This window comes from Helicoverpa zea, chromosome 15 (genome assembly GCF_022581195.2).
Source record: "Helicoverpa zea isolate HzStark_Cry1AcR chromosome 15, ilHelZeax1.1, whole genome shotgun sequence".
In the NCBI taxonomy this organism is placed as follows: Eukaryota; Metazoa; Arthropoda; class Insecta; order Lepidoptera; family Noctuidae; genus Helicoverpa; species Helicoverpa zea.
Genome location: NC_061466.1, coordinates 10,295,466 through 10,310,260, shown reverse-complemented (window position 1 = coordinate 10,310,260; position 14,795 = coordinate 10,295,466). Strand labels below are relative to the sequence as shown.

Genomic DNA, 14,795 nt, shown 5'->3' with positions numbered 1-14,795 from the left:
TAAAAAAGGGGAACTCGATTCGTCAAAACATTTTTAACTACATATTTCGTCGATTTATTTCTAGAAAACACTAGCCTTTTGTGTTCCTTTTTTGGAGTGGATTATTTTAAGATGACTCAGCCAACTGTGGTTGCAGAAGACTGGCTATTTGTCGTGTTTTTTTATATTTTTATTCTAGCTTATGATTTATGTATTTGTTTCAGATTATGAAGCCCTGCGGGGGGCAGAGCCTCGGCCAGGCGCTATGTGGAGTGCGAGCGTATTCTTCCTCACACAGATAGTCGTTTGTCAATTTACTACTGGTAAGATTCTTTATCATTTACTTTTATGGTACATTTGGCCACTCGCTATGCCTCATCCTCCTCAGAGCCTTTTTCCCAACTACGTTGGGATCGGCTTCCGTCTAACCGGATGCAGCTGAGTACCAGTGCTTTACAAGGAGCGACTGCCTATCTGACCTCCTCAACCCAGCTACTCTATGCCTATGGCCAGCCAAACCGTGTACGTGAGCAAACTGGCAAAATAAATAAGAGGAATTTCTCAAAGGTCTAATTAGTCTTGATTAAAAGAAAGAAAGTAGTTAGGTACTAAGGTACCCGGAACTCGTAGATAGGTGTTTTGAAAATGGAGAAGAATATCTGATTTACTTCTCTACCAAAGTGTCAAAGCATTTTTATTTCTTCTTAAACATCAAAACACTTCTTTAATTTTATTGAATTCTTCCTCAGAAAACCCAACATCAACAACGACAGAAGAACCCCAAACTGTAACAACATTCTACGCGCTCAGCACAGGAATCGTTCCCGCACCCGTTATGCTCAAACTCGGCAACTCAACTATCGACAGCACGAAGTCATTCAAAGTCCCCCAACCTTCCCTGGACACTCCGACTTCGAAGCCGATCAAAGTCGACATGGTACCACATGTAGTGTTAAAGAATACGTACTTCGATCATGATAGGAAGTATGGCCCGAGTTTTGAAGATGCCCCTGATGGGAATATTACTAAGATTACAGTGCAATTGGGGGAGGATGCACATTTGAACTGCAGGATTAGTTTGCTGCAGGATAAAACGGTAAGTTTAATGTTTCGTTATTAATAGGGCATGAGTCGCCTTTCTCCTGGTTTTCTGTAAAGATCTGTTTATAGGGTTTACCCAACGTTTTATTATGTTTATACAACTTCTATTCAAAATTAAAAATCAACAATAATTTTTAGAATAAATAATCATGAAGTGAAGTAAGCTTTCGATTTTTCTAGTTTTGCACTGTTCTGTTCTTTGAGATGTTATTATCACGTTGATTACCAAGTGCCCAAAGGCAGTTATTTTTATTTGTGCCCAGGGCCGATGGTAGTTCTTTATATATCTCAATATTCTTACATAACTGTAATGTCAAGAGTAAGTAACTCTTTAAGATAGTTTTTTACTTTTTAAAAAGCTTCGTATAATACAATGTTCCCATTGCGTGGGATAAACCCGTTTTGGCTACTTGAACTAGTAAAGTCGCGTGTGTTTGGTACCCACGATAAGACAAGCGTTTTTCAACGGACACTATTAAGATTGCTGAAAGCTATAATTTTAAGCCACCTAATCTAATATAAAAGCCTTTTGGTAGCGTGTTAAACTACATTTTGTAAAATAAAGTGGGTATATATTCATTTTGGTAAAAACAACTTGATTCCTTAGCTTTTTGAAGTTATTAATTGTAGTGGGTTTTGGTCTAGTTTTACACGGTGTTTCAAGTCTAGATTGTAGATAAACTGGTTTTGTGGTTAATGTAGTTAAATTGTGTTTTGTAACGTCTTTTGAGGCGTAGTCAGTTTAGGTAAATAATGTAACTGTTGGTTAAATATTGTTTTTTTTTTTTTAATGGCTTCTTCAGTTACTTTTTCTGTGATATCAGATCTAAATGATGTTCTTTCCTAGCTTTTAGTCTGCTATACGAAGTGGCATCTAAATATATAGCGTTGATCGTAATGGCGCTTTAGGCTAAAATCAAACCGAATTATAATTGCATTTTCAATTATTTTTAAATAATTATAATAGTTCGAATGTAAACAAACAAATTTGTACGGAAATTAGCAATATTGCAGTCAAAAGCTAGTGAAAAATATTACTTAAGCTCAGTTCAATATCTAATCGTAGCTGTAATACTGTGACTGATTTTATAGAACGTAAAAGTAACCCATTTTTTTTATAAGTTGAAAGTAATCGTTACATTTTTATGTCATATTATGGAACAGCGAATATGTTATAATCATCCTCATGAATTTTTATTCGAACATAAACTGTTATGTTCTTATTACATAAACGATGAGGCTCAAGTCTTATAGATATCCCAAAAATCGCTAACGCGGTGTCCTGCGTGAGCGACGAACGCGACGCGACGCGACGCTGCGAACGCGACGAACGCGATCAACTCAAAGGAATTCCCTACATGCGGCCTATGTGACAGTCTGCGGCGAGACGCGACGTAACGCGTACTTGTTTTGAGGGCGACCAGACGCGACACCGCGAACTATTCAGAAGCGTTGATTGTTGTGGGACAAAAAAAACATAAATATTAAAGAAATCGTTTATTAGTACAAACAAGTTGGAAGATTGTTGCTGTCTGTACTTTAAATATGAACTTTCAAGCAAAATTGTAACACAACTTCTCCATGATTTGAGAAGTAATGACCAAAATCACGTAGGACATCTGTCGCGTATAGCATCGCGTCGCATTACGTCGCGTCGTGTTGCGTCGCGTCGCGTCGCGTTCGTCGCTCACGCAGGACACCGCGTAATAGTCTTTTCAAGACACACTTGTTCTCTTCAGAAGTTACAAGTAATCAAAGTGTTCTTAAAAAAGTAATAGACCGTATCTTAGTCGCATTTTCCATTTTACGATTGTAGTTTAAAATTTCAAGTACAAATAAACAGGCAATAAAAACAAAATAAATACGTAATAATTGTTATCATACCGTCTAAACAAAGAACAACAAAATGGTAAATAGGTGTCTTACTAAGCTGCTCCATATTTTTAACACTCTTTTAAAGTCCATCGCCTCATCGGATAAAATAGACGTATCAAACACCACATAAATTAGTACAAAACTAAAAAATATAAAGCCCACTAAAATATTACACAGTTTTTGGATGCTACTATATCCGATAGGACATGAACTCATATCATGATTATTTTTCATACAAAATACAATAGAAACCTTTCGCAAATTATTTCGCATACACAAAAGTAGGAATTATATGAAAATAAACTTCTGAAATCCTTTGAAGCTTACGATGGAATTTGTGAATGGAAATAAGAGCCTTTATTGTGTTAAAAGGGTTTTGTATCGTTAAACCCTGGTTAGATATTTCGACTTTGACCTTACAATAGCACTACATTATGTTAAGTTCAGTTTTTGAAGTACAATATATATACCCTTTTTTCGGGGTTATGATAATTTTTGGGTATGTAAGAAGTTTTAATATTCTAAGTATATTTTTGCATCAGGGTTGTTCCAAATATGCCTATAAGATTGACCCCCGGTTTGGTAAAAAAAAATACAATTATAATGGATCAAATAAGTAACTGGAGAATAATGATTATGATTTTTCTCCCTTAAAGGTCTCTGCACACAGCGGGCGCGGCACGGCGGGACGGGACGGCGACGTAACACAATGTACTAGAACGTCGCGTCGCGTCGCGTCGAGCGGGACGGCTCCGTGTGGCGGCCTCCGTAATATCTAGTACAATACAACTGCTCAGTGTCGCGTCGCCGTCCCGTCCCGCCGCGCCGCGCCCGCTGTGTGCAGAGACCATTAAACATTGATTTAAAAAATCGAAGAAAACAACCATTATTTTTACTCATATTTTAGCTACCAGCTTTTACCCGAAGATAGCCGAAAAGATACGAAGTTAGCCGAGCGCCTCGACTATTACTTTTACACACTTCGTTAGGCGCCTCTGTTAAACAACATGACATTTACAAAACCTCATTTAAGTTTACGATACTTGTAAACTTATACGAGACATTAAAATGAATAGTTTGTTTTGGCAATAATGCAAAGTCACATCATGGTAATATTGTGAGTATCGCAAGCAATATAAATATTTAAAGCTTGGCTTAGCTATAAATGCTTTGCTTAGCTATAAATATTTAGACTGGGTATACACATATCAATAAAGCAGGAAAGAAAGTCTATGGGGACTTGGCAAATTCTCTATAAGACAATGGAAACGTGCACCTAATATTTCACGTTTGCTAAGAATCTGTGATAGTTCTATATGCAATTAAAACCTTCGACTTCAGAGTCAAGGTTTATTAACTAAGTATTTGAATGCTTTCGATGCTATTCTTTCATGTAATATTTTTCCTATGTGAAAACAGTCTACCTTCCTGATATTCAAATCACTCGTTTAAAATAATAAAAGCCACAATTTTTTAGGTGCATTACACTTGTCATAATTTTAACATCATACCACTAAACCATATACAAACTTAAAAGACAACAACTTTCCCTAAAACCAACCTAAACCAATTCATTCCAGCCACGGACACCACACCATCACTCAAGCTAAACCCTCATAAATCCATTTTCTAGAAGTTTCCATTCATCTCCACTTAATGGACCGATCGGGACAAGAAAGACTTAAAATTCGTTAATGGCGGGAAGATCCGCCATTGTTGTTCCAGTGGCGCCATCTAGTCTCATTATTGGAATTGTTACAGCTATTGTCTGCAAAGTGGTCGCCCCGGGAGCTATAAGAAAGGATTATTAATCGACAGCTAAATTTTAAACTGGGAAAATTATCCCCACTTTAAATATTGGTCGGATTAAATCCCTAAGGGTTGTGTGTATTAATATTTTATAGTTAATCTATAAGGATTTGCGGTTTTAATGGTTATTTGGGATTGTTAGAATTCTAGCCTTTCGTCTGATTATAAGTAACACTACTACCTACGCTCGTAAATTGATAATGGTAGTGAATTATTACAGAACTTATTTAAGCTACTAATCCTCATTAAAGAACTCTAAACAAATGTTTTCGTCGAGAAACAGAACATGAATATGAAGAATGTAGTCAAGCTACAAATACTTAAAAAATATTTAGGAACATATAACGGAAATGTACTCGCTGTTTTTCACGGTAACTTGTAAAGCGGTTTGGTAGCTTTGGCGTGACTGCGCGACAGATAGTGTTACTTTTACAGTTTTTCAGTATTTTATTTGTTATTTCACCGACAATTTTACTAGATATTAGATTTTTATTATACGTAGATATTACCATCATGATACAGATACAAAACACAAATATTTACAATCATAATTTCCCCAGGATTATACTAAGTACTACACAATTTTCAGTATAAACAACCACATGTAATTTCTACGTAGGAAGCAGGAATGTGTAATACTTGAAGATTAGAACGCAGCCATTAGAGTAAGTACCCGCACATATCAAACTTTTAGTCGGCCGATAGTTTGTTAGGGTTCAGATCAGTATGAAGATGAACAGAAGTTCGCACATAACTAAGAAGACGTATTTAGCCGGTACCAGACCGACTGGCAACTTTGATTGTTATCAAGATTTTCTTTAGAAATCAATTTTCGGCAACCATTTGGTCAACTGTTGGCCGACTGTTAACCAAAAACTGTTAGCCAAAACGTTATATAGTAATTGTGGAATGAAATCGAATTCAAGTCAAAAGAGATAGATTAAAACCCGATGAAGATTATAGAGAAGGTACTTTTAAACGAGATCGGAAAAAGGCGGAAGTTTTCATGTGTATTACGTAACTTGACGAATACGCGTGGACCAGTTTTTTTTAATAGTCGAATTTTATATAGCTTGTTTAAATGGTCAAATTTCGTAGTTTTGGAAAGCTGTGTACTTATTCTGACTACAAACTATTTAAACAAATTAAATAAAATGTTAATTTCAATACACTACAATGGTTACAAAATCCAGGTCAGTTAGAAAACTGAAAGGCAACTTCAGATATTTTGTTTACGAAAAACATAATTACGGCTTGTACGGAACCCGCTACAGGCCATAATACCTCGTTATATTTGTTCTACAAGTTGTTTCAGGGCACAACTCATTATTTAAACAAACTTGTATATTATAATAACGTTATTTTTGTTAGAAAAGTACCGATACAAAAAATGGAGTATCGAAAAATTGGTGCTCATTATTTGTTTTGATTTATTTTACAAAACTTATTGTCAGTTAAGTCTTTAGGAATGTTATTTAGTTATACAAAGAAGGTATTTGAATAAGCTTTTTCAATTAAAATCTTTCGTATACATCCAAAGTAAAATGATGATTTATCATGCTCACTTGTATCATTCCGGCAAGTAAATGAATAAATAAAATCTACGTGCCAAAAAATCTTATTAAATGAAGAGGCAGGAAAAGGTATAGACATTCCTAGTACTTTCCTAATATTGAGGTCCCAAATAATAAGATAATAAGGTCCCAAATAATAAAGTCTGCAATCAACACGAGCTAAATACCTTCTAAAAATACCACAACCAAATATAACCACGCTTAATACTAATCTCGTTTTCACCAAACCAATAAAGAGACTCCATAAATTAAAGCACCGGGCAATCAGTAATTTTTTCTCATCTCCCATTCCAACGAATGTTTCCAACAGCTCAATTTGTCACTCAATCCAGTTAAGGAATCCTGAACGCTGATGAAGATGCAAAGTGCTGCTAATCACCTAACTTTTCATGGAGAATTTTCAATTGGGAATTCTGTTACGTCATTGAGAACATTAAGGAGATTTAACGAGCGAACAACAATTGATGCCCTATCTGACTGACGGGTTAATCACCTGGGGATTAACATTAACACCAAATCTAGTGATTTTCACATTATTAATGTTAATGGTAAATCGTTTTACAGAATTTATTTTCGGAATTATTTTGTTGGTAAATTACTTCCCGGAAAGTTTTTGATGGTAATGGATTGGGTAAATAGCTTTGTTGTAAATTTTCCGGGTCATTCTGAATGTTTGAGCTTATCTCTCGTGTAGGATAGGGATTTTGGACGGGCTAACATTAAATCATTCGTTTAATATTAATGGCATACAGTATCAAGCTTTTTGTGTTTTAATGCTGAAGTATTGTTTTTATTAGTAACTAAGTACATTGAAGCTTGTAGAGGAATGCAAGAAAAAACTGGCCGACTTAATGTCATTAATTCGTTACCGAGAAACTGGTACTCAAAAGGTTCCAGAAATAACAACGATTTGTTTTCAGTCAGTATAACATAGCGGCTCATATGATGATTTCCCATCACAAAAAAAGTAATTATTTTCCCCAAAAAATCCATCTCAATCCATTCTTAAGCCAATATTAATCAAGTATTTTCTTCTCCAGGTATCCTGGGTACGCCGCAGAGGCAAAGACGAGATGCCAGAGCTCCTTACAGTCGGAGCAGTGACATACGCAGCTGACAACAGAGTGACAGTCGCCAGGAGGTATCCTGGCAACTGGAGGCTTCTCATCAGGGAAGTCAAACCTGATGATGAGGGAGTTTACGAGTGCCAGATATCAACGCACCCGCCTAGAGTCAGCAGGACTTATCTGCATGTTAATAGTAAGTGCTTTTTATGTATTAGGGTTTAATTTTGCCAATTTCACCACACTTCTTGGGGATACTTAGATTTTAAACTCTGAAGTCGACAATCCATCTTTAGCATGCGTCGTGATTAACGCGTATTCCTTTCCAGCATTGAGACGTTGAAAAGGCAAATTATAATGATTCCAACCATGAAAGTTTATACATACTGACACAGAAAAGACATACTGTATGCATTTCTTTGTAATATGCATGTATATGAATTTTACATGAAATAAACTCAGATATTATTTCTACCCTAATAAAAATTTATTTCTTCCGAATTTTTTAAAAGTCGTCGCTTTATCGGGATGTTAAGACAGCTCACAGTTACATAAATCGAAGTCTACTTACATTAGACTATTAAGAACATTACCAGAATTCTCACTTAGCAATACAAGCAAATTCCCTTGTTTTATTCCTACAATTGTTCCACATAAAACCATTCCTTCCTAACAGTCTCGTTACACGTTCCTTTTTAGGGCTAAATGGAACCCAGCAATAGACTAAGAAAATGGCTGAAGCCTTAGGTCTTACTAAAACCGTATTGCCTTGAAATAAAACTGAATGTTGATATCATTTGTTTACCCTTAAAAGCAGGGCCGGATTTACCATGGGTACCAATAGCTATTGGGCCTTAAGTCTACATGGACCCCTTGCAGTTCAGTAATACCATATACACATATTGAGTTGTCAGTAGACCTCAGTAATGTCCGCAATTATTTTGTATTCTACTAATCTACTTTAGAACACCAATTCACCCTCAATCTGTTTTCCCGGTGATTAATAAAATATAAACCAGGAAGTCTGACAACCAGTCTTATCTTACCATTAGGTATCGTACCATTAGGTATCGGTTGTGGAGGTCACTTAGGTAGTTTTTCCTTTTATAACATTAATAGTTGGCTGCATCCGATTTCATTGAAAGTCGACCCAACATAGGCGGAAAAATCTGGGCGTAATGGATTACTGCTCGGATTCTGTTTGTGTTCTCTGCTATATACAATAGTAAAAGTGGAACTTTTAAAAGATTCTAAGATTTGGGCCCCTCGCTAGTTAAATCCGGCACTGTTTCTCAGAGAAGCCGATTATCTAAGTGCACGAAGTAAGTGTTATATTTATGGTTTAAGGGATATGTTATGTGTTGCATACATATTAATGAGAACATACGGGAATGGATTGGTAAACAGCCAAGCAAACGTGAGTCTTAAATCTATGCGAATTTTAGATAAGAAATTGACCATGTAACTTTCCAGTAGGTATATTTACTTACAGATAGTTAATTTTACAACTGATAATATTATCAGTCAGTATCTGATAAAAAATATTTTTGCACTGTAATAATTTTACTTTTACCCGTTGTATGCCATAGTGTAGTTATCTTCGAGATACTATTGATGTTCTACTGTCTTATTATTCCGAGCAGTTAAAATGTTTATCTGATTGCGGTGAAACCGGGCTTAAATATAAACAGATTACATGGACCTCCGACATCCAAACTTATCCATATAACATTCCCCAAAAAAGATGTAACTTTGAAAAATAATTGTTATGCCAAAAACTGAACTCAAATATTCAGCTCAGCTTCATCCTCAAGGGTAAAATACTAGTATAACATAGAAAAGCAATTACAAAGCTAATCACGTAGTAGTTCCCGCCTCCATCATCTGTACGACATACTCATAAATAATGTATGCTGTAAGTCCCTGGAGGGTCTTTTTACCGGAATACGGCCATATCCGACCTTGAAGGTCAACTATGACCCTTTTTGGTCGTCATTTGGGAGATGCAAAGTCTTCTAGACGGTGAAGACTGACCGGCTGATTGAGATTGATTTATTTCTTTTAATGAGAAGTGCTTTGAAAACTGCCTGCTCTATTGGAAATGATAAGTTTGTCATCTATATTTCAAGAATCTCTAATCTTCGATATTATTATTTTATATATTATGATATTATTATTGATCATCACAGTAATATAATATCGACCATGCCCTTTGCATTAGAGAATTCGAAGATTATGGACTACTCGTGTACCATACCACTTAAGTAAATTGGTTCAGTAGTTTAGACGTAAAAACTGAACAGATCGACGTCTACTTTCGCATTTACAATACTTATTAATACAGACAGGCCCAGTGTTAGAATAACAAAAGATTGATGCTAAGATTGCATTATAACGCTCGCTTCTTTTTAAAGGTAACGTTCTATTGCAACATTACAGCATACGCTCCGAGTCGTCAACTTAATACGCATATTACGCCAACACCAAATTGCCTGAAACATTACCTTTGATGTTTTACAGTAACATGATCGCGTATTAACTTGAGTAAAGCACCCTAAAACAAATTAACTTTCCTACTTTAATGTAAGGTTAATATGTTGCGTGGTTACCGGGTTATTATTATGGTTCAACTGATAAATGATCGCGGTTAGAGAAATTTCTGAATTTCATTCCGCTTGTGATGAACTACTTTAATATTTTGTCATCAGTCTCAAGAGTACCTCGTCACTATTTGATAATTTTATCTCAATTTATTCAGCCGTTTTAGTATAATTGCGTAATACACACAGAGTGTAACTTTTTTATCTTTTCTCAAAATCAAAATAAATATAAACCAGACTGACATTATGTTTATAATTATAACACAGCACGCAGTTTCAAGTATACCTATCCACGAAAAAAAAAACTTATTATTTTCAACTCCAATTACACGGTCTACATACAAAATTGTAACAAGGGACCACAATATCTTTGATCTCTAATAAATCATTAAACCGCATGAAATTTATTCAGCTACTTGAATATTATTAACGGAACGATTTATCAAATTAAACGAGACCTGTCTTGGATAGGCTTTACATTCGGTCTGGTGCTACGTAATTTGCATACAAAAAGTATTAAAATGTCCAGTAATAAAAGCATATTTTTTAGACAGTTATAAATGCTTGGACGTAGGTAATAACTTCATCAAAGTGGGGTTTGCTTAATTTTTTTACTAGGTAGAACTTACATTATGAACAGGCACGCCCCGATTATCATATTTGCTAGGTTTATCATTCTTTTTGACTCAATTTCCTGTACAAATAAATGACTTTAATATTTACATACACCTGTGTAAGTCAGTTCTAGATAATAAGTTTTTCTAGCTCGTATAGTCTATACTAATATTATAAAGAAGAAAACTTTGTTTGTTTGGTTGTAATGGATAAACTCAAAAACTACTGGACCGATTTTAAATATTCTTTCACCATTAGAAAGCTATATTATCTGCGAGTAACATAGGCTATATTTTATCCCGGTGCGGGCAGTAGCTCCCTCGGAACGCAGGTGAAACCGCGGGAAAACGGCTAGTATTTAATAAAATGCCCAAAACTGCGCAAAATCAAACAGATTTTGTCCGAATATTTACCTGATCCCGTAGTAGATACGCCTTATCCAAGTAGTTTGATATTACTTACTAAGAACTACGTAAGAAGGTTTTATTGATATTTATATAAAGGATAAAGCATGAATGTTATGAATATTTGAGCTGAAAGAGAAAATGTGGAGATGAAACGTTCATAAAAAATGTAGGTACATTTTAGCCATACTCCGGTGAAATTAAGGTTACTGGGAAAATATATAGCTACTTTAATCCTACTCTAAATTTTCTGGGCTGGAAATCTAGGCAGAGTTTTTACCGAAATTGTCTTTTCCATTTTAGTCTAGCTAACGTGTAAGATATTATCTGGAGACTCGACCTTCGGCCGCTCACGAAGATTTCCGAAAGATATTTCCCACGTTGTAATCGATATTTCAGCATTATTAATGTCTAGGATTTTACGGTATTCCGTGGCGGATATTCCGTGGAAGTTTCTCCTATATTGGTGGGGGTACTGAGAATTGTGGGCGATATTACACTGGTTCTTTGATGTAGTTTTACTATTGATAGTTATTGCGCTATCTGACTTTATGTGAGATGGACTTTAATTAATTATGTTCTTCGGTGTATAAAGGGTTAACGTTTATTATGCGATAGCGGGAAAAACATCTCTAATATGTACTGGAAAGTCTCCCAGTTAACCACCGCAGAGAAGTAATTTTCTACTCTCTTTAGAGAAAAAAGGGATTCAGCATTTTGTAATAATTTACTCGCTCTATGTACTCTCGTACGTACCCCCTATAAGTACCTATGTCATTTCCTATTATACTATCTTATGAACAACTTCTATGGCTTTATTGTTGACCCAAAACTGGATTAGAATTTTTCATTCACATAGGACAATTTCTGAGGTACGTACAGATTCTTACACGCATACATTGTACAACGCGGCTTAATATAAGTACTACACAACCAAAACGATATCAATTCAAGCTGATGCGATTATTGTGATCTTAATCGAATTAAGATGACAATAATCGCATCATCTCGATACCCGTAAGTCGAGTAAGCCATTCTCGATTCAGAATCGAGTTGTCACCGTCAATAGTTAGGAGAAAGTTTTAACGAGTTCCTTCAGTTAAGTGTGCTACAGTTAATAGTGTAACTGGGTTAAATGAGTGTTAGTCATAATGAGGATTACTGTGAGCTGTCGTCAGTTTAATTTTGTTACTAATTTGTATTTTATTTTAAAATGTTGTGATGGAAGTTTGAGTTTTAGGTTCAAGGATATAAGGTACATTTTTGGTGTTGATAACATTTAATTTTTTTTTGTAATATGCCAACATTTATTACATCTTTCTCAGAATGCTCGTGAAGCTGTATACTTCTAGTTGTGTTAATAAACTTACTATCAGTAAAATTGTTTCAACCTTTCTATTGGGTGAAAAACAGAATAGCCTGAGATCTCGATGACATTTTTGAGTAGGCAATTTGTGGCAAGCCATCTTACAACTTACCTTGTCCAATTTTGACAAAAATAAACAACCTTTAAAATGGTAACGAAACCATAGCCTGCTTTTTAACGTGGCAACGCCATCTAGTTGTACAAAAGACAACAGATGCCGGGAATACTGAACATCCCTTCTATAATATCACAACACGAAATCTGAAAGGCTTTCCGTTTCTATTTTATCAAAAATTCAACAAGCTAGCTAGAAAAAAATTAAGGTATCTCAAAATTACCTTGATGTCTGTCTCCCGTTCTTTAATACCTACATAACCTTCATCACTCTCCTGCCCTTATTTCAGTTTTGTTTCGAGCGGCTTCAAAAAATGTACTTAATTCATAATTCTTTTCCCTAGCTCCGCAAGTATGGGTAGTCGACGAGGCCGGAGCACCACTCCTGGAGAAGTACTACGAAGCCGAGTCAACACTAGCGCTGGTCTGCAGAGCAAGGCACGTGGAGACACCAGCCATGCTGACGTGGCTGCACGAGGGGAGGGCACTCAATGCTGACACCACTAGGGGAGGGATCAGGTGAGCATATTCTTCTAAGAATTATGGGAAGTTGGAGAAGTCCACGGTCAAGGGGGTTTTAAAGAAATACTTTTATACCTCTTTGTCATATTTTGCTGGTTTCTGAGAGAATTACTTCGTGTTGTTACTAGGCCGACCCCGTTAGTCTTTTTTAAAAAAAAGAAAAGACTATCTTCTGCATAAAAAACCACTTTTATTGTCCACAACACACACACAGGTTTTTTGTACACAATTTATCCGTTAAAATGTCCCTCTTACGGCCAGTTTCTTCATCAAAAGTTAAAGTAATGTCTGAAGTAAAAGTAACGGTCAAATTCGTTAAATTTGGTAACGCGACAGCGGCGCGGTGGCGTCCAGAGTCTAACTGACTAATGTAGATATTATATTCCGTGCTTCATAAAAGTGCAGCCTCAGCATATGGCGAAATGCAATGAATGCGTTGTATGAGGGTGAAGCTGACTTAGGCTTTATCGCCTTGTAATAAAGGTTATAACAGCTCCCCCTCTTAAACGAAGCTTTATCTCATCAAGATGAAGCGAAGTTTGTAAATCGAAGATGTGACCGTTAAGGGAGACATTTCAGTCTTAAAAATATTAAGTAATAGTAAAAGTACAATTCTAAATGAAAAAAAAAAAGACATTTGAAAAGAGACATTTGAGTCTTAAGAATATTAAGTAATAGTAAAAGTACAATTCTAAATGAAAATCAACAAAATAGTAAATTTATAGTTAGTTAACATTATCTTAGAAGTTAAGGTTCCTATTTGACGGAAATCTAACTTTATTAACTTTACAAGTGGGTTTATAATTTATGTGTTGAATAGGCAAAGACTGAATAGACTTATTGTCTTCTTCAGAGGTTGAAGATACTTCCGTCATCTCAATACTATTTGAAATATTAGATTTACGTTTAGATTTTTGATTATAACATTGATTGAAAATTTGAACACAGCATCCAACATTGGAAGATTGTTTGTTCTTAAAATATTTATATAGTTTATAAGCTACGTATAAGAATAAACACATGATTAAAATATAAGTAAAAGTGGAGTAGTAAGGACCATATTTAATAAAATGAGATTCCTTTTCCAAATTATTCAGTTCCTGCTCTAAGTTATCCATCTGATGCGTTGCATATTTGAGAGAATCTAAGTTGATTTTACTCAAAGAGATTGGCGACAAAAGCGGTAAGCTTTTATTAAATATGTCCTTCTTACAACAATCATCTGCTGTTATATCAAACCTTATATCTAAAGGAGACTTAGTAAATAAAGAATAAGAGCTAGTAGGTATTAACTGAACAGTTTTTGAATATCCGATACAATTGGGTGATAATTTTACAATTCCTGTACCGGTGATTGAATGATCATCAATATTTTCATCACACTTAATGGTCAATTTATTTGGATTTGATTGAACATATATCCATTTGTTATTTCTTAATTTTTGCCAAATATCAATCTGACCATACAATATTTTAGCATTGCATTCTGTAGGTAATGACAATGTTATTTCAGTTAAGATTTTGGATTCACAATTAGGGTTACTTATACAAGAGTATATAGTATTCAATTCACAGATAGAAAGATTGCTACTTATTATTTTACATTTATCAAGAGTGTCCAACATAGCATAATGCATTCTGTCATCACTTAATGCAATGTAAGAGTTAGAAGGTTGAATTAAAGCAAATGTATTATGTGAGTCATCATGAGGTGTAGGTAATGGTATGTTTTTATAGGCCATGAACCTATCGGGAGTGATTAAAGGTATTTG

At 35.2% G+C, this 14,795-nt stretch overlaps 1 protein-coding gene across 1 annotated transcript in view; it reads left to right on the top strand.

Annotated features, from left to right (window-relative positions):
• The first annotated feature begins 203 nt into the window (after positions 1-203).
• LOC124637065 overlaps positions 204-14,795 on the top strand; it is a 31,991-nt gene continuing 17,399 nt past the window's right edge. The window contains exons 1-4 of the mRNA XM_047173385.1: positions 204-302; positions 729-1,075; positions 7,379-7,598; positions 12,846-13,020. Coding sequence (XP_047029341.1) covers positions 245-302; positions 729-1,075; positions 7,379-7,598; positions 12,846-13,020 — 800 coding nt within the window. The 5' untranslated portion in view covers positions 204-244. The remainder of the gene's footprint in view (positions 303-728; positions 1,076-7,378; positions 7,599-12,845; positions 13,021-14,795) is intronic.